This window comes from Microtus ochrogaster, unplaced genomic scaffold (genome assembly GCF_000317375.1).
Source record: "Microtus ochrogaster isolate Prairie Vole_2 unplaced genomic scaffold, MicOch1.0 UNK1, whole genome shotgun sequence".
Classification (NCBI taxonomy): domain Eukaryota; kingdom Metazoa; phylum Chordata; class Mammalia; order Rodentia; family Cricetidae; genus Microtus; species Microtus ochrogaster.
Window position 1 is genome coordinate 39,959,759 of NW_004949099.1, and position 11,576 is coordinate 39,971,334.

The following is an 11,576-nucleotide window of genomic DNA, read 5'->3' on the forward strand; positions in this document are numbered from 1 at the left end:
TCAGACTGGACTCTACAGTGTAGCACCATGGAATTGGACTGTTAGGATCACACAGAGCATTTGATCAGACTGGACTCTACAGCATAGCACCATGGGACTGGACTATTAGGATCAAACAGAGCATTTGATCAGACTGGACTCTTAAGGCGCAGCACCAAGCTGCCAAGCAGCCCACCTCACAGTCTAAGTCCTAGGCTCCTCTGTGTCAAACAAAGAAATAAACTTGTGGGACACTGATATAATAAAAAATTCAACCCACAGGGGTCCTCTGTCAAGTGTTCTTTTTATAACTCAAATTGTGTTCTTTTCTCTGTGAAGGCCTACAAATGATTACAAAAACCATAAGATGCTTTTAAAGATAGTCACACAGAAAATAGACTTACGTTTTTCTTGAGAGTTCTGCACTTGGTTGCTGACTGTTGGAAGTTCCTTCACAGATAAAGCCAGGGCAACTTCTAGGCCTCGCTGGAAGACCTTGTCATCTAAAGCCATCCTAAAATAGATGCAGGAATAACAATGGGGTTTTAATTTCAATTAGAGTACTAATACCATTAAATCTACAAAGTTTCAGATTTTCCTATATTAGTACTTAAGAGAAGCTACTATCTAAAAATGTGACTCAGAGACTCCTAAAATGTAGCAAGGCTGTGTTACAGAGTAGAGGTGTGGCCGGAGTAGCCAGCTCCTCTGGTGACTACTGTTCCTACCACAGTCCTTTCTCTTCACTATCAGTTCTGCCTAAAAAGCTCCGGTTTAACCTAAGACACTCAGTTCAAACATCACTCCCTCCCAGAGAGCTCTTCATCTCATCCATTGATGTGGCAGATGTAATTTTACCTCTGTTCTCCCAATCTAGATTTTAACAAATATTTTGCTACATACTGTGTAAAGACACTATCTGGCTGGAATACTAAAAGTACCCTCAAGGAGTCTTCAAGGTAAATTAGGAAGGAGGAGGAATAAGCCATACCAATAATTAGCCCCCAAAAGGCAGGCTGTAAAGCCTTCCTGCTCAAGTTGACCAACAGTTCTAATTTATAACAGGAAAACACAAAGACAGATGAGGAAAAGTCACAAAAGAAAACTGAAATGGACCTTGAAGAACTTATTATTTTTTAACTAAGTTATACTGGTGGGGATGAATGTGGTCTTAATAATTCTATGCTTGTATGAAACTGTAAAAAGGTTTTATTGAGGAATAATTCGTGTATTATAAAAGTTTTCTTCCTCCTCCTCTTCTCTTGAGATAGAGCACCATGTACCGTAAGTTACCCTCAAAACTTAGCAAAAATATAACCTTAAATTTTTGGTCTTCCTGCTGAATAAAATTTAAGAATTCTTGCACATAAGGCAGGAACTAGTCCACCGAAGCCACATCCACAACATCCTTTTAAAGACAGTTCAGCAGTTATCTTTAGAGTTTTGAAAGCATCATCACCATCTAATTTTAGAACCTTTCATTATTCACACTCATCAGCAGCCATTCCCGATTACCCTCTACAGTCATTTTGGAAGAGAGAACATCAATTAAGAAAATGCCCCCGACCAGGCGGTGGTGGCGCACGCCTGTAATCCCAGCACTCGGGAGGCAGAGGCAGGCGGATCTCTGTGAGTTCGAGGCCAGCCTGGTCTACAAAGAAAATGCCCCCAACAGAAGGACCTATGAGTAAACCTGTGATTTTTCTTGATGTGGGAGGGTTTAGCTCACTGCAATGTCAGATCTGGGCTGGTGGTCCTGGGTACTATAAGAAAGCAGGCTGAGTAAGTCATGAAGAGCAAGCCGGTAAGCAGCATTTTTCCATGGCCTCTGTATCAGCTCCTACCACCAGGTTCCTGCCTTAACTTCTCCCAGTGAGGGACCATGCTGTGCAACTCTAAGCTGAAACCCTTTCCTCCCCATTTCACTTTGGGCTGCTGTGTTTTATCATGTTAGGAGAGACCCTACCTGGGACATCGTCACCCTTCTCTCAGGCCCACACAACCAGTAATCCATCTTCTGTTTGCATGGATTAGTTTATTCTGAATACTTCATCAAATGGGATAATATATAATATGTGGCTTTGTGTCTGGTGTAGAAATCATGAAATTTTTCAGGCTCATTCACATTTCAGCATGTATCTGCAGGTCATTTTTTTGTCTGTGCCCATAACAGAGAACTCATTTACCTAACAATCACTGGCTGACAGACATCCAGTTGTGTTCCTATGAACATGCTATGAACACTGACATAATGGACAAATTTTCAGTTTCCTTGAGTACTATCTAAGCCATGCACAGAACAGGTCTATGTTTAACATAATGAAGAATGCTGATCTATTTTCTTGGGTACCTGCACCATTTTATAATCCCACCAGCAGCAATGGATTCAGATTCCTATTTTGCCACATCTTCATTAACACTTATTAACACTACCTAGTGGGTAAGAATTGTCACACCGTGGTTTCTCCTTTTGTTTATCTGGCAGCTAATGATGGCACGCATCTTCTTGTTTGTTTGCGGATTACTTCTGTACCTTTGGAGAAATGCTTATTCAGATTTTATACATTGAAATTGGACTTTAGCCTTTTTACTATAGAGCTCAAGTGTTCTTTATATACTTTGGATCCAAGTTACTTAAGTTGTATCTGCGAATATCATCTCCCACTTATGGGCTGCGTTTGTCTTATATTAAAATCCCATTCATGACATTTAAAAGTAGAAACAAACAGCATGACATTCTCAATGCTAACTAACTTTTCACAGAGGACCCATGACAGTAAAACATTACCCATCCCCCTACTCATATCCTTTCTGTACTATAATTTGGGGGTCCCTTGGGATGGTCTTCTCCTTCTTGGCACCAAATGATGAGATGTCAGGGTTAGTCTAGACACTATAGGGCATTGTCTTGGTTTAAAATGCTTGTCTTAAAATTGCCCTCACTCTTTCTTTTAGCAAAGAATCTTTGTGAGATCTGAAGGGGCAGAAATAGGTGCAGGGTTAGTAACATCATTATTTAATGTTACAAAATGTTATTAATAAAACAAAAAAAAACCCCAGGTTTTCTCTTTTATGTTTGTGATTTATTTTTCAAGCCAGAGAAAGCACTTAATGGCACCTCCCTGTGCCACAAACGGCAGCCCACCCGCTCAAATTCCCATTTAAGCTGAGGTACTGAATGAACAAAGTTGACGGACCATGTGTTTCCTGTGTCTTACCTCTCACCTTTTTTTAGGGGCTTTCCCTGGTAGGATGTCTTCTTTCTGGGGAGTCTTCAAGTTAGGTTTTGGTTTGTCTTGCTTTAACTCCTTTGGCAAAGTTTTGGATTTTTTGTTTCTAGGCATGGTTGCCTCAATAAAATCATCTATTTTTGTATAAATTTAAAAAAAGAAAGATTATTTTCTTGGCAGCTAAAATTCATTTACCTACATTTTATGCACAATTGTATTTAATTTCTACACCTTAAAAATCAAAACAATTTGTCTCTACTTTTACCATCCACCTCAAGATGAACGGTGCCTGTCTTTAAAAATATCAACTCATCAAAATCCAATTCACTAAAAACTACAAAGATAAATTAAGAAAGTTCATAAGTGTCAGCTATAACAATTAACTAAAATGCCATAGAACAATTAGGAAATCGTAAGAGTCACCTCACTAAGTGGGAGGAAATTGTTTTAAACTACACAGTGTAGCCCAGGATGTTTACAAAGGTTCATCTCTAGCAAAAAGCCAAGCCCAAGAAAACAGGAAGCACTTCGGCGAGGCAAAGTGGCTCTGCATTAGCAGTGAACATCTGTTGGACACTGCGGGCCAACTATGATCTGCTGAATTCTCCCAACCCACTGCTGATTCTCAGCCTTTTCAGTCCGATAAATCCTCAAAACTCTTGCGGTTCTTCTAGGGATACTCAAAAATTACCCATATATGGCACATGAATGTACCTGCAGGATCACATACTTTTTAAAAGAATGTTAACATTTATTTCTTTCATATTTCCACATACAGAAATATAACTTCCTGCACATTCCACTTCACCTGATATCATGAACACAACTGGTAATCTATAAGTACCTGGTCACATACCTTTGACAATAATAGAAAGTTAAAAGTTATCTTCTATATTATTTTTTCTCAAATTGCAGACACATTTAATGCAAGAGCTATCTCTGAACAGAGAAATTACTAAAGTGTCTGACTTAAAAGAAACTATGCTGATCTGAGGAAATAGATGACTTACTTCTAGGATGAGATTATAGTTCGGTGGCAGAATATCAGTCAGCATGTGGGAGGCCCTAGGACTGGTCCCCAGCGTGAGCACATATGCACATGTGCACGTGCACACCAACCATACACAGAGGGAAAAAGCATCCTACTAATACATTGTAATTTAAAGAAATGTTTCTCAAACATTGGTCAAAGTTCTAACAACAGAAACAAACGTAATACAGCAAAGCTTAAGTCTAAGCTTTCAGGTTTTAGTTTTTCTGTATCTAACCCATGAATAATAAACTCTGAGGAAAGACATTTCTCAATGTGTGAAGCAAAGTAAAAAGCTCTACTTACCATCAGAGTCAGCACCAGAGTCCTCAAACTGTGAGTAATTGACTGGTTTTTTATTTCTATGATCAAGACAGAAAATTTTCATTAAGAATTGTACCTTTACCTTAAAGTTATTAATAGTCTTGAGGAAAGGAAAATGTCTTTGGAGTCTCTTAAAAGTACCTCAACCCAAAATATTATTTGCATTTAACACTAAGAACCTTGTTATTAGCTAAAAAGCCAAAGCCATACCAAATAGACATGATGGAAAATAAATAATTGAGGAAACTCCCAACATAAGGAGAATACAAATAATTTTCAACTAAGACTTATATTCGGATGGCTATTGGGCATTTATAAATCCCTTTGTGCTCATTCTTTGCTTACATTATAAAGTATTGCTTCAGTTTTAACCACATTAAAAAAATCTCTCAGAGATGAGTCATGGTGGTTAAGAGTATGTACTGCTCCTTTAGAGGGCCTGAATCTGGTTCCCAGCACCCATGCCAGGAGCCCACAACCCCCTGGAACTCCAGCTCTAGGGGATAACAACCCTTTGGCTTCTTCAGGCATTTGCACTCATATACATATACTCCCTCACACCCCTAACAATAAAATGAGTATTTAAGAGAATACCAAATGCTTTTTTTAATGGGATAAACACTTTAAAATAGTTGGTCCCTACTGTCTTTGTAGGAACTAAGTAGGTAGAAGAAGAGAATATTCAATGTGAAAAGGTTAATTTCCCTCCTCTAGGAAAGAAATGTAAAGCTCTCCAGTTTTCTTTTCTGCTGTCTATGAAATGTCCCGTGTCAATGAGGTCATTTATCAGCTGCCTGCTCTTTCAAGCAAAAATAGTTCTGTGAGAGGCTTGTCCTGCTCAGACCTACATCTGCAAGTGTTTCCTTTGGAGAGGCACTGGGTGTGCCTTCCTGTAGCCTCACACACGTGAGAGGGAGGGTGTGCACGTCACTCTCCCACTCTTCAGAGCTTAAGAATTTGACAGCTACACAAAATATGACATCTTTAAAAACGCTGGGATTGAAAATAAGTAAATAAAACCGAAAGTCTACTAAAAAGATAAGTACACTGAAGTTGAGTTACAACACATGTGTTCATTCTAATTGGTTCACAGAACACAAACTACCTGTCAGAAAACCATTACTTTTTAAAATGATTTTTAATTATGTGTACATGTGTGTGCCTGTGTGCATGTATTGTATGTGAAGGCCGGAAGAGGCACTGATCCCCTGGAGCTGTCTGAAGCGGGTGCAGCAAACTGAGCACTCTTTCAACCAATGAGCCACCGTTCCTGCCCAAAAATGCTCTTTTTAAAAGTCTGTGTATGTGGCAATAGAAACTGCAGTAACTACGGCCATCACAGTGTGCTGTCAGGGCCTCAATTTGCGGTGCCGACAGTCCTATCACCATGGCAGTGCCAAGGACAGAAGCGAGTGTAACAGAAGTGACGGGCTAGGGACGCTTGGCTGGTAAAGTTCACCGCTGTGCCATCCAGATGGCCTAACTTCAACTCCTGCAATCAGTGACAAGGTGGAAGGAGAGAGATGACTCCACAGCCATCCACTGACCTCCACAGTCAAGACATGGAATGTGTACCATCATTCCCACCCCTGTCACGTACAAATCACACACGCACGCACGCGCGCGCACACACACACACACACACCCCACAGCCAAGATCTCACAGGCCTGAGGATTTGGGGCACCCTAGAGGTCTGCAGATCACACTCTGCTACTATCCCAAACAACAGCCTTATGTCTAAGCTATCTGCATGCCTATCCCCTTACAACTCCACCATGTAAGACACGGGAAATCTGGTCCCACCTTCTAAACCTCATTACCATCGCCTCCCCCGGCTCAGTCAACACAGAGGTCATCCACTATGCAGCTCAGGCCATAGTCCACCTGGATTCTTTCCCTGGTTCCTTATCTCCATCCCCACTTGTCAGAAGTACCCAGACTCACCTGCTCCAGCTCCACAAGCACACACCACGCCAAATCACAATCTGGTGATCCATTGGCCTTCCTACCACAGCTTCGATGTGTCTCTCAATCCAGGTCAAGCTCAGGGCTTTCCTTCTATTTCCTCTCACATTTCCCTAGGGGATCCTCTCACTCTGTTTAACGTTAAGGCTTTCCCCCTTCCTACTACGTTACACTGAGGTGGTTTTTCTGCCCCCGCCCCATCTTCCACTAAAGCGTAGCCTCCAGTTCTTAGGACAGGTGAATCCAGTCAGTTTATTTTTGCTTGGCTGTGCAGTACTGGGGATTGAACCTAGGTCCTCTCATCACTCTACCAGTAGGGCCATAGCCTCAGCTAGACTCAGTAATTCTACTAAACGGATGGACGGCCTGGCACCCCAGCTGCGATCACGGAGTAGATGCCAACGTGACATCCACTACTACCTACTACTTCCAGCTCCTAGCTGGAAGGTCTAGTTAAACGGGCCTTTCTGCCTGGGGTTTTGGGGGCCGGGTCTCTCTGGACTAGGGCGGGCCAGCGGGAAACAGCTGCAAAGCGACGCCACGCCGAGGGGCGGGAAGCGGGGTCGAGTCCGGCCTCTGAGAGCAGCGGGGGGCTCGCCCCAGACACGGGCATCCCGTCGAGCCGCTGCCCTCCAGCCGACCCGGCCGTCTCCTTCAGCCCTGGGTGACACTGGCCGCAAGCGTCTCCCGACCCGAAGGACGTCACCAACTACTCACCTGCTAGGACGCACCATGGTGCCCTTCCTCACCCTAGAGCTGTAGCGTTCAGGGGCAAGACGAGCGGCGCTGGCGGTTTCAATTCCCGCCCAAAACCAGACATCGCGCCCCACGCCCCGCGGCTGCAGTCCGCCAATCAGCGCTCGCCTGCCCGAGGCAGCGCCTGCGTGTTGGGAAAAGTGCGCCTGCGCTCACACACCTTTTTCTGTGCCCGCCTTTCCGGATCCCGTCGGCCCGGACCCAGGGTTGGTTTCGCCGCTGCACTTTCGACACTGCGGCGATTTGGTACCGACTCTAAAGTAGAGTATAAAACTAGTAACACTCTTCCAACTTTTATAACGACTGAATAGTAATGGAATAAAGGAGCTATTGTATCGGAGTTTTCCTTGGGGCTTGAGGAAAGGGGAGCAGAGGATAGCGAATCTGTCGAAGAGAATCCGCTGGCTGTAAAAACAAGCAAAAAGTCAGCTGATTTATTGGGCAGTTCGTCGTTGACAGCTCCAAGTGCGCTTTGGCTTCTGAGGAAAGGGGTGAGCCCATGCCAACCGCGAAGAAGCCCCTTCACCGTGGAGGTCCCAGTGAAATTGCAGGCTTAAAGAATCCGAGGTTTGCTGGCGACTGTCTAAAGTGCGGGAGTACAGCTTGGCGTTGACAGCTCAGTCTGTGCGGAAAACTAACTTTGTAGGTTGCATACTGGTGTGGCAGGATGTAGGCACACCCAGAGAAGGATCCGGAGATGGAAACTGGGTTAAGATTAATTTATCCCGACAGCAATGGACTCTCACAGGCAAATTAATAACATGAAACTATGTATTTTTATTGTTTGTGTTCTGTTCTTTCCCTCACCTTCCCATACCCACCTCCCATCCCTACTAACTTCCCCATCCCTTTTAACCACCACATCCATACCGGTGCAGTTTCCAGATTCATGGAACTTTTGGTTTGGTTTTGTGACCCCTTTGACTTAACCAGACCAGCTGTGTGAGCATTGGGGTGCAACTACTCGTTGGAGCCGGGTGGGGGCACCAGTGGACACAACTGAAGAGGATGTCTCCCCGTTCCCCGACTCTGTCCTTAGTAAGACACGGGGAGAGGGGCGGGGCGAGGGGGGCCTCTGAGTCCTCCCTTAGCTGCTGAGGGGCCTGTTCTTATGCAGACCCAGGGCAGGCATCTGAAGCCGCAGTGAGTTTATCACCGCAATGGCAGGGTCTTGCTCAGACATTGGCTCTTTGTCGTCCCTCCTTCTACCTTCTGACTCTTCTATTTTTCCACTCCCTCTGCTAGTGTTTTCCTTGAGTCTTCAGAACGGGTGCTATAAATGTCTTGTTTGGGGCTGAGCGCTCATCCATCACTTCTCAGCACCGTGAGTCTCTGCATTCACTGGAAAGAGACCCTTCTCTGTTTAAGGCCGAGAGTAACATTATCTACTGGTGTCAGTATTTAGACGGTGGTTTGCCACGGTCAATTTTAGTGAACAATGGCATTTAGGTTCCTTCTAGGGCCTATGATCTGTGGGCTTTTGACCAGGATTTCCTCCTATGGAGCCGACCTCAAATCCAGTCAGAGCAAATTGGGTACTCTCACAACAGGTGGGCACATCTCACCTGGCAGGTTAATATAGTCCACAGCTGGATAAGACCATTAATAACATTTCTGCACAGCCTGCACCGTATCTTCCAGAACTGACTCTCTTTCTGACTCTCTCTCTCTCTTTCTGACTCTCTCTCTCTCTCTCTCTCTCTCTCTCTCTCTCTCTCTCTCTCTCTCTCTCTCTCTCTCTCTCTCTCTCTCACACACACACACACACACACACACACACACACACTTTTTTAAAAGCAAGGGTCATGATTTAGATAGAGCACACTGTTAGAAGTGCTTTCCTAGCAATGGGAAGCATAGCTGGGAGGCTGGTCAGTACATCTTTAAGGGATGTTTATTCTTACTCTCTTTACTATGTTTCCTCTGAATAGTGTCCAGCCTGCCTTGTGGCCGACACGGTGTATGGTCTGTTCTCCTGTACGTGTGCTTCCTACCTGGAGATTTTTCCTGTGTTCTCCTCCCCCTTTTCCTGTCGCACCTCACAACCGTCATACCTAACATCTTCAAGATTCTACCGGGTCGCTGTTGTGTTTGGCTCCTTTGCCAGTTCCATAAGCTCCACACCTGCACCCCCACCCCGTATCTCTTCCTAAGGATCCTCTTGCTCCCATCTCCTTGCCTTCCCATGGATTAACTATTTTTTTTTTATTCCTGCCTAGGAATAAAAGTACTTGCCAAACATATTGGTGCCCTGAAAATAACTTTAAAATAACTTTTCATTTTAAAAGAGGAAGAAGAAGCATTTTATTTTTGTCATGAAGAATCAGTGTGCAGAAATAACAAGAATAACTAGAATAGTCGGCTTGTGGTGGTGCGCACCTATAATCTCAGCACTTGGGGTTGGGGGCCACTGAGGCAGGAAGATTAAGTGTTTGAAGTTAGCCTGGGCTACATAGTGAGTCCTAAGCTATCCTGGGCTGCACAGTGAGAGCGTGTCTAAAATGAAATGGAAGTTACGTAGAAATTGGAATAGTTGGTTCCTAATTGCATGGGCACGGTGTCTGCATGCTGCTGGGCTGTGTCTTACAGTGTGGCAGCAACAGTGAAACATGTTTCCTGTGGACGTTGGCTCATAGCTTTTTTTGTTCATTCTATAGAAATCCCGCTGAAGAATATGAAGAAAAACCGAGAAAGATTCTACAACAAGGAAAGGGAATTCGTGTACAAATTCAAGGTGGGAAATGAGCGCTTTGAACTGAGAGTGCCCCTCAGGTTTCCTGTGGACGAGAATGTCAGCCATTTGCACGGACGTCTGATGCTGCTGCACAATCTGCCCTGCTTCATAGAGAACGGTGAGGCCTGATCTTCTGTGCTCCTTAGTCGCTGCCATTGGAAGTTTCTCGATAGATCACAGGTTCTTGAACTTGGGATGGGACCTGTGGGATTGCACAACTGAATGTTAGGATCCTGAAAGATAAGGCAACAGGGGGAGGCTCTCAAGCATAAGGGACTGAAAGTCCATTCAAACTCAGATGTATAGTGGACTCATGGTGCATACAGCATGCACACTGTGCTGCTGATGCCACCGTGGTCTGCATCTCCGGTGACTGCTGCCCACAGCATCCTGGCTCCGAGCTGAGACTGCTGTGAGGAACTGCAGTGTGTTTGCAGTATGTACAGTTTTCTGTTCTTATATAAATAATGGTTTAATTGTGGAAAGCTTAGAGTTTAGGATTTTCCTCTCTTCATTCCTAACACCGAAGCTTTAAATTATTATGCCTTTAGATTGTATTGTGCTGGAATCTTTGAGGGATTTTTGTTTTGTTTTGATTTGGTTTTGGTTTTTTGAGACAGGGTTTCTCTGTAACAGTCCTGGCTGTCTCAGAACTCGCTTTGTAGACCAGGCTGGCCTCGAACTGAAAGAGATCCATCTGCCTCCAGAGTGCTGGGATTAAACGCTTGCACTACCATTGCCTAGCTAGAATTTTTGAGTTTTGAAACAATTTTTATTACATTTACTTATTATTTATTGTGGATGCAGAGCAATGTGTGCCCCAAAGCCTGTGAAGATAGACCGTTTTCAGAGTTGGTTTTTTCGTTCCACCGTGTGGGCTCTGGGATCTAAAGCTTCTTTACCTGCTGAGACATTTCTTTGGCTCCCGAATATTTAATTTTCAAAATTGCTGCTTTAGTTGCTGACTTTAGTTTTATAAAAATTTGCTTAATAAACTTTGATATGAAATTAAGACAGAATTGCAGTTTCTGAAATGCCCTTAAACATGTGTTTGCCATTTTATACTACATGTTCATGAAAAACAGCCTTCTTGTTATTGACAAGTCTAAAATTAAGATAAAAAATATTAAAGATACTCTAAATCCTGTAGTTTAACTCTTCAGCCAAGATTTAATTGTTTGTATAAAAATGAACAAGCCCATCCATTTCATTAGTACACACCTTTGTTTTAGTCTTCGTGTGTATGTGTGTGGGATGTGTGTATGTATGGGGTGTGTGTGTGTATATGAGGTGTGTATATGTGTGGGGTGTGTGTATGTATAGGGGGGTGTGGGTGTGTATGTGTGGGAGTGTGTATGTCTGGGGGATGTGGGGAGTTATTGGGTGTAGGATATGGGTGTGTAGTGTGTATGTATATGGGGGGATTGGGTGTGGGGAATAGGTGTGTAGGTGGATGTGTGAATATGTGTGTGTGTATGTGTGTGAGGTGTGTGTGTATGTATGTGTGTGAGGTGTGTGTGTATGTGTGTGAGGTGTGTGTGTGTGTGTGAGGTGTGT

At 43.8% G+C, this 11,576-nt stretch overlaps 2 protein-coding genes across 4 annotated transcripts in view; one reads left to right on the forward strand and one right to left on the reverse strand.

Annotated features, from left to right (window-relative positions):
• The window catches only part of Rad51ap1 (RAD51 associated protein 1), a 15,258-nt gene extending 7,897 nt beyond the window's left edge, over window positions 1-7,361 (reverse strand). Inside the window, exons 1-4 of the mRNA XM_026788234.1 lie at window positions 7,247-7,361; window positions 4,546-4,601; window positions 3,205-3,343; window positions 384-493 (exon numbers count right to left, since the gene is read on the reverse strand). Coding sequence (XP_026644035.1) covers window positions 384-493; window positions 3,205-3,343; window positions 4,546-4,601; window positions 7,247-7,263 — 322 coding nt within the window. The 5' untranslated portion in view covers window positions 7,264-7,361. The remainder of the gene's footprint in view (window positions 1-383; window positions 494-3,204; window positions 3,344-4,545; window positions 4,602-7,246) is intronic.
• A 359-nt stretch (window positions 7,362-7,720) lies between these two features.
• Window positions 7,721-11,576, forward strand: part of CUNH12orf4 (chromosome unknown C12orf4 homolog) — a 37,618-nt gene continuing 33,762 nt past the window's right edge. Inside the window, exons 1-2 of one of the 3 annotated variants that reach the window (XM_026788250.1) lie at window positions 7,721-7,873; window positions 9,943-10,137. In XM_026788250.1, coding sequence (XP_026644051.1) covers window positions 9,960-10,137 — 178 coding nt within the window. In that variant the 5' untranslated portion in view covers window positions 7,721-7,873; window positions 9,943-9,959. The other 2 variants (XM_013353076.2, XM_026788251.1) reach the window with 2 other exon arrangements.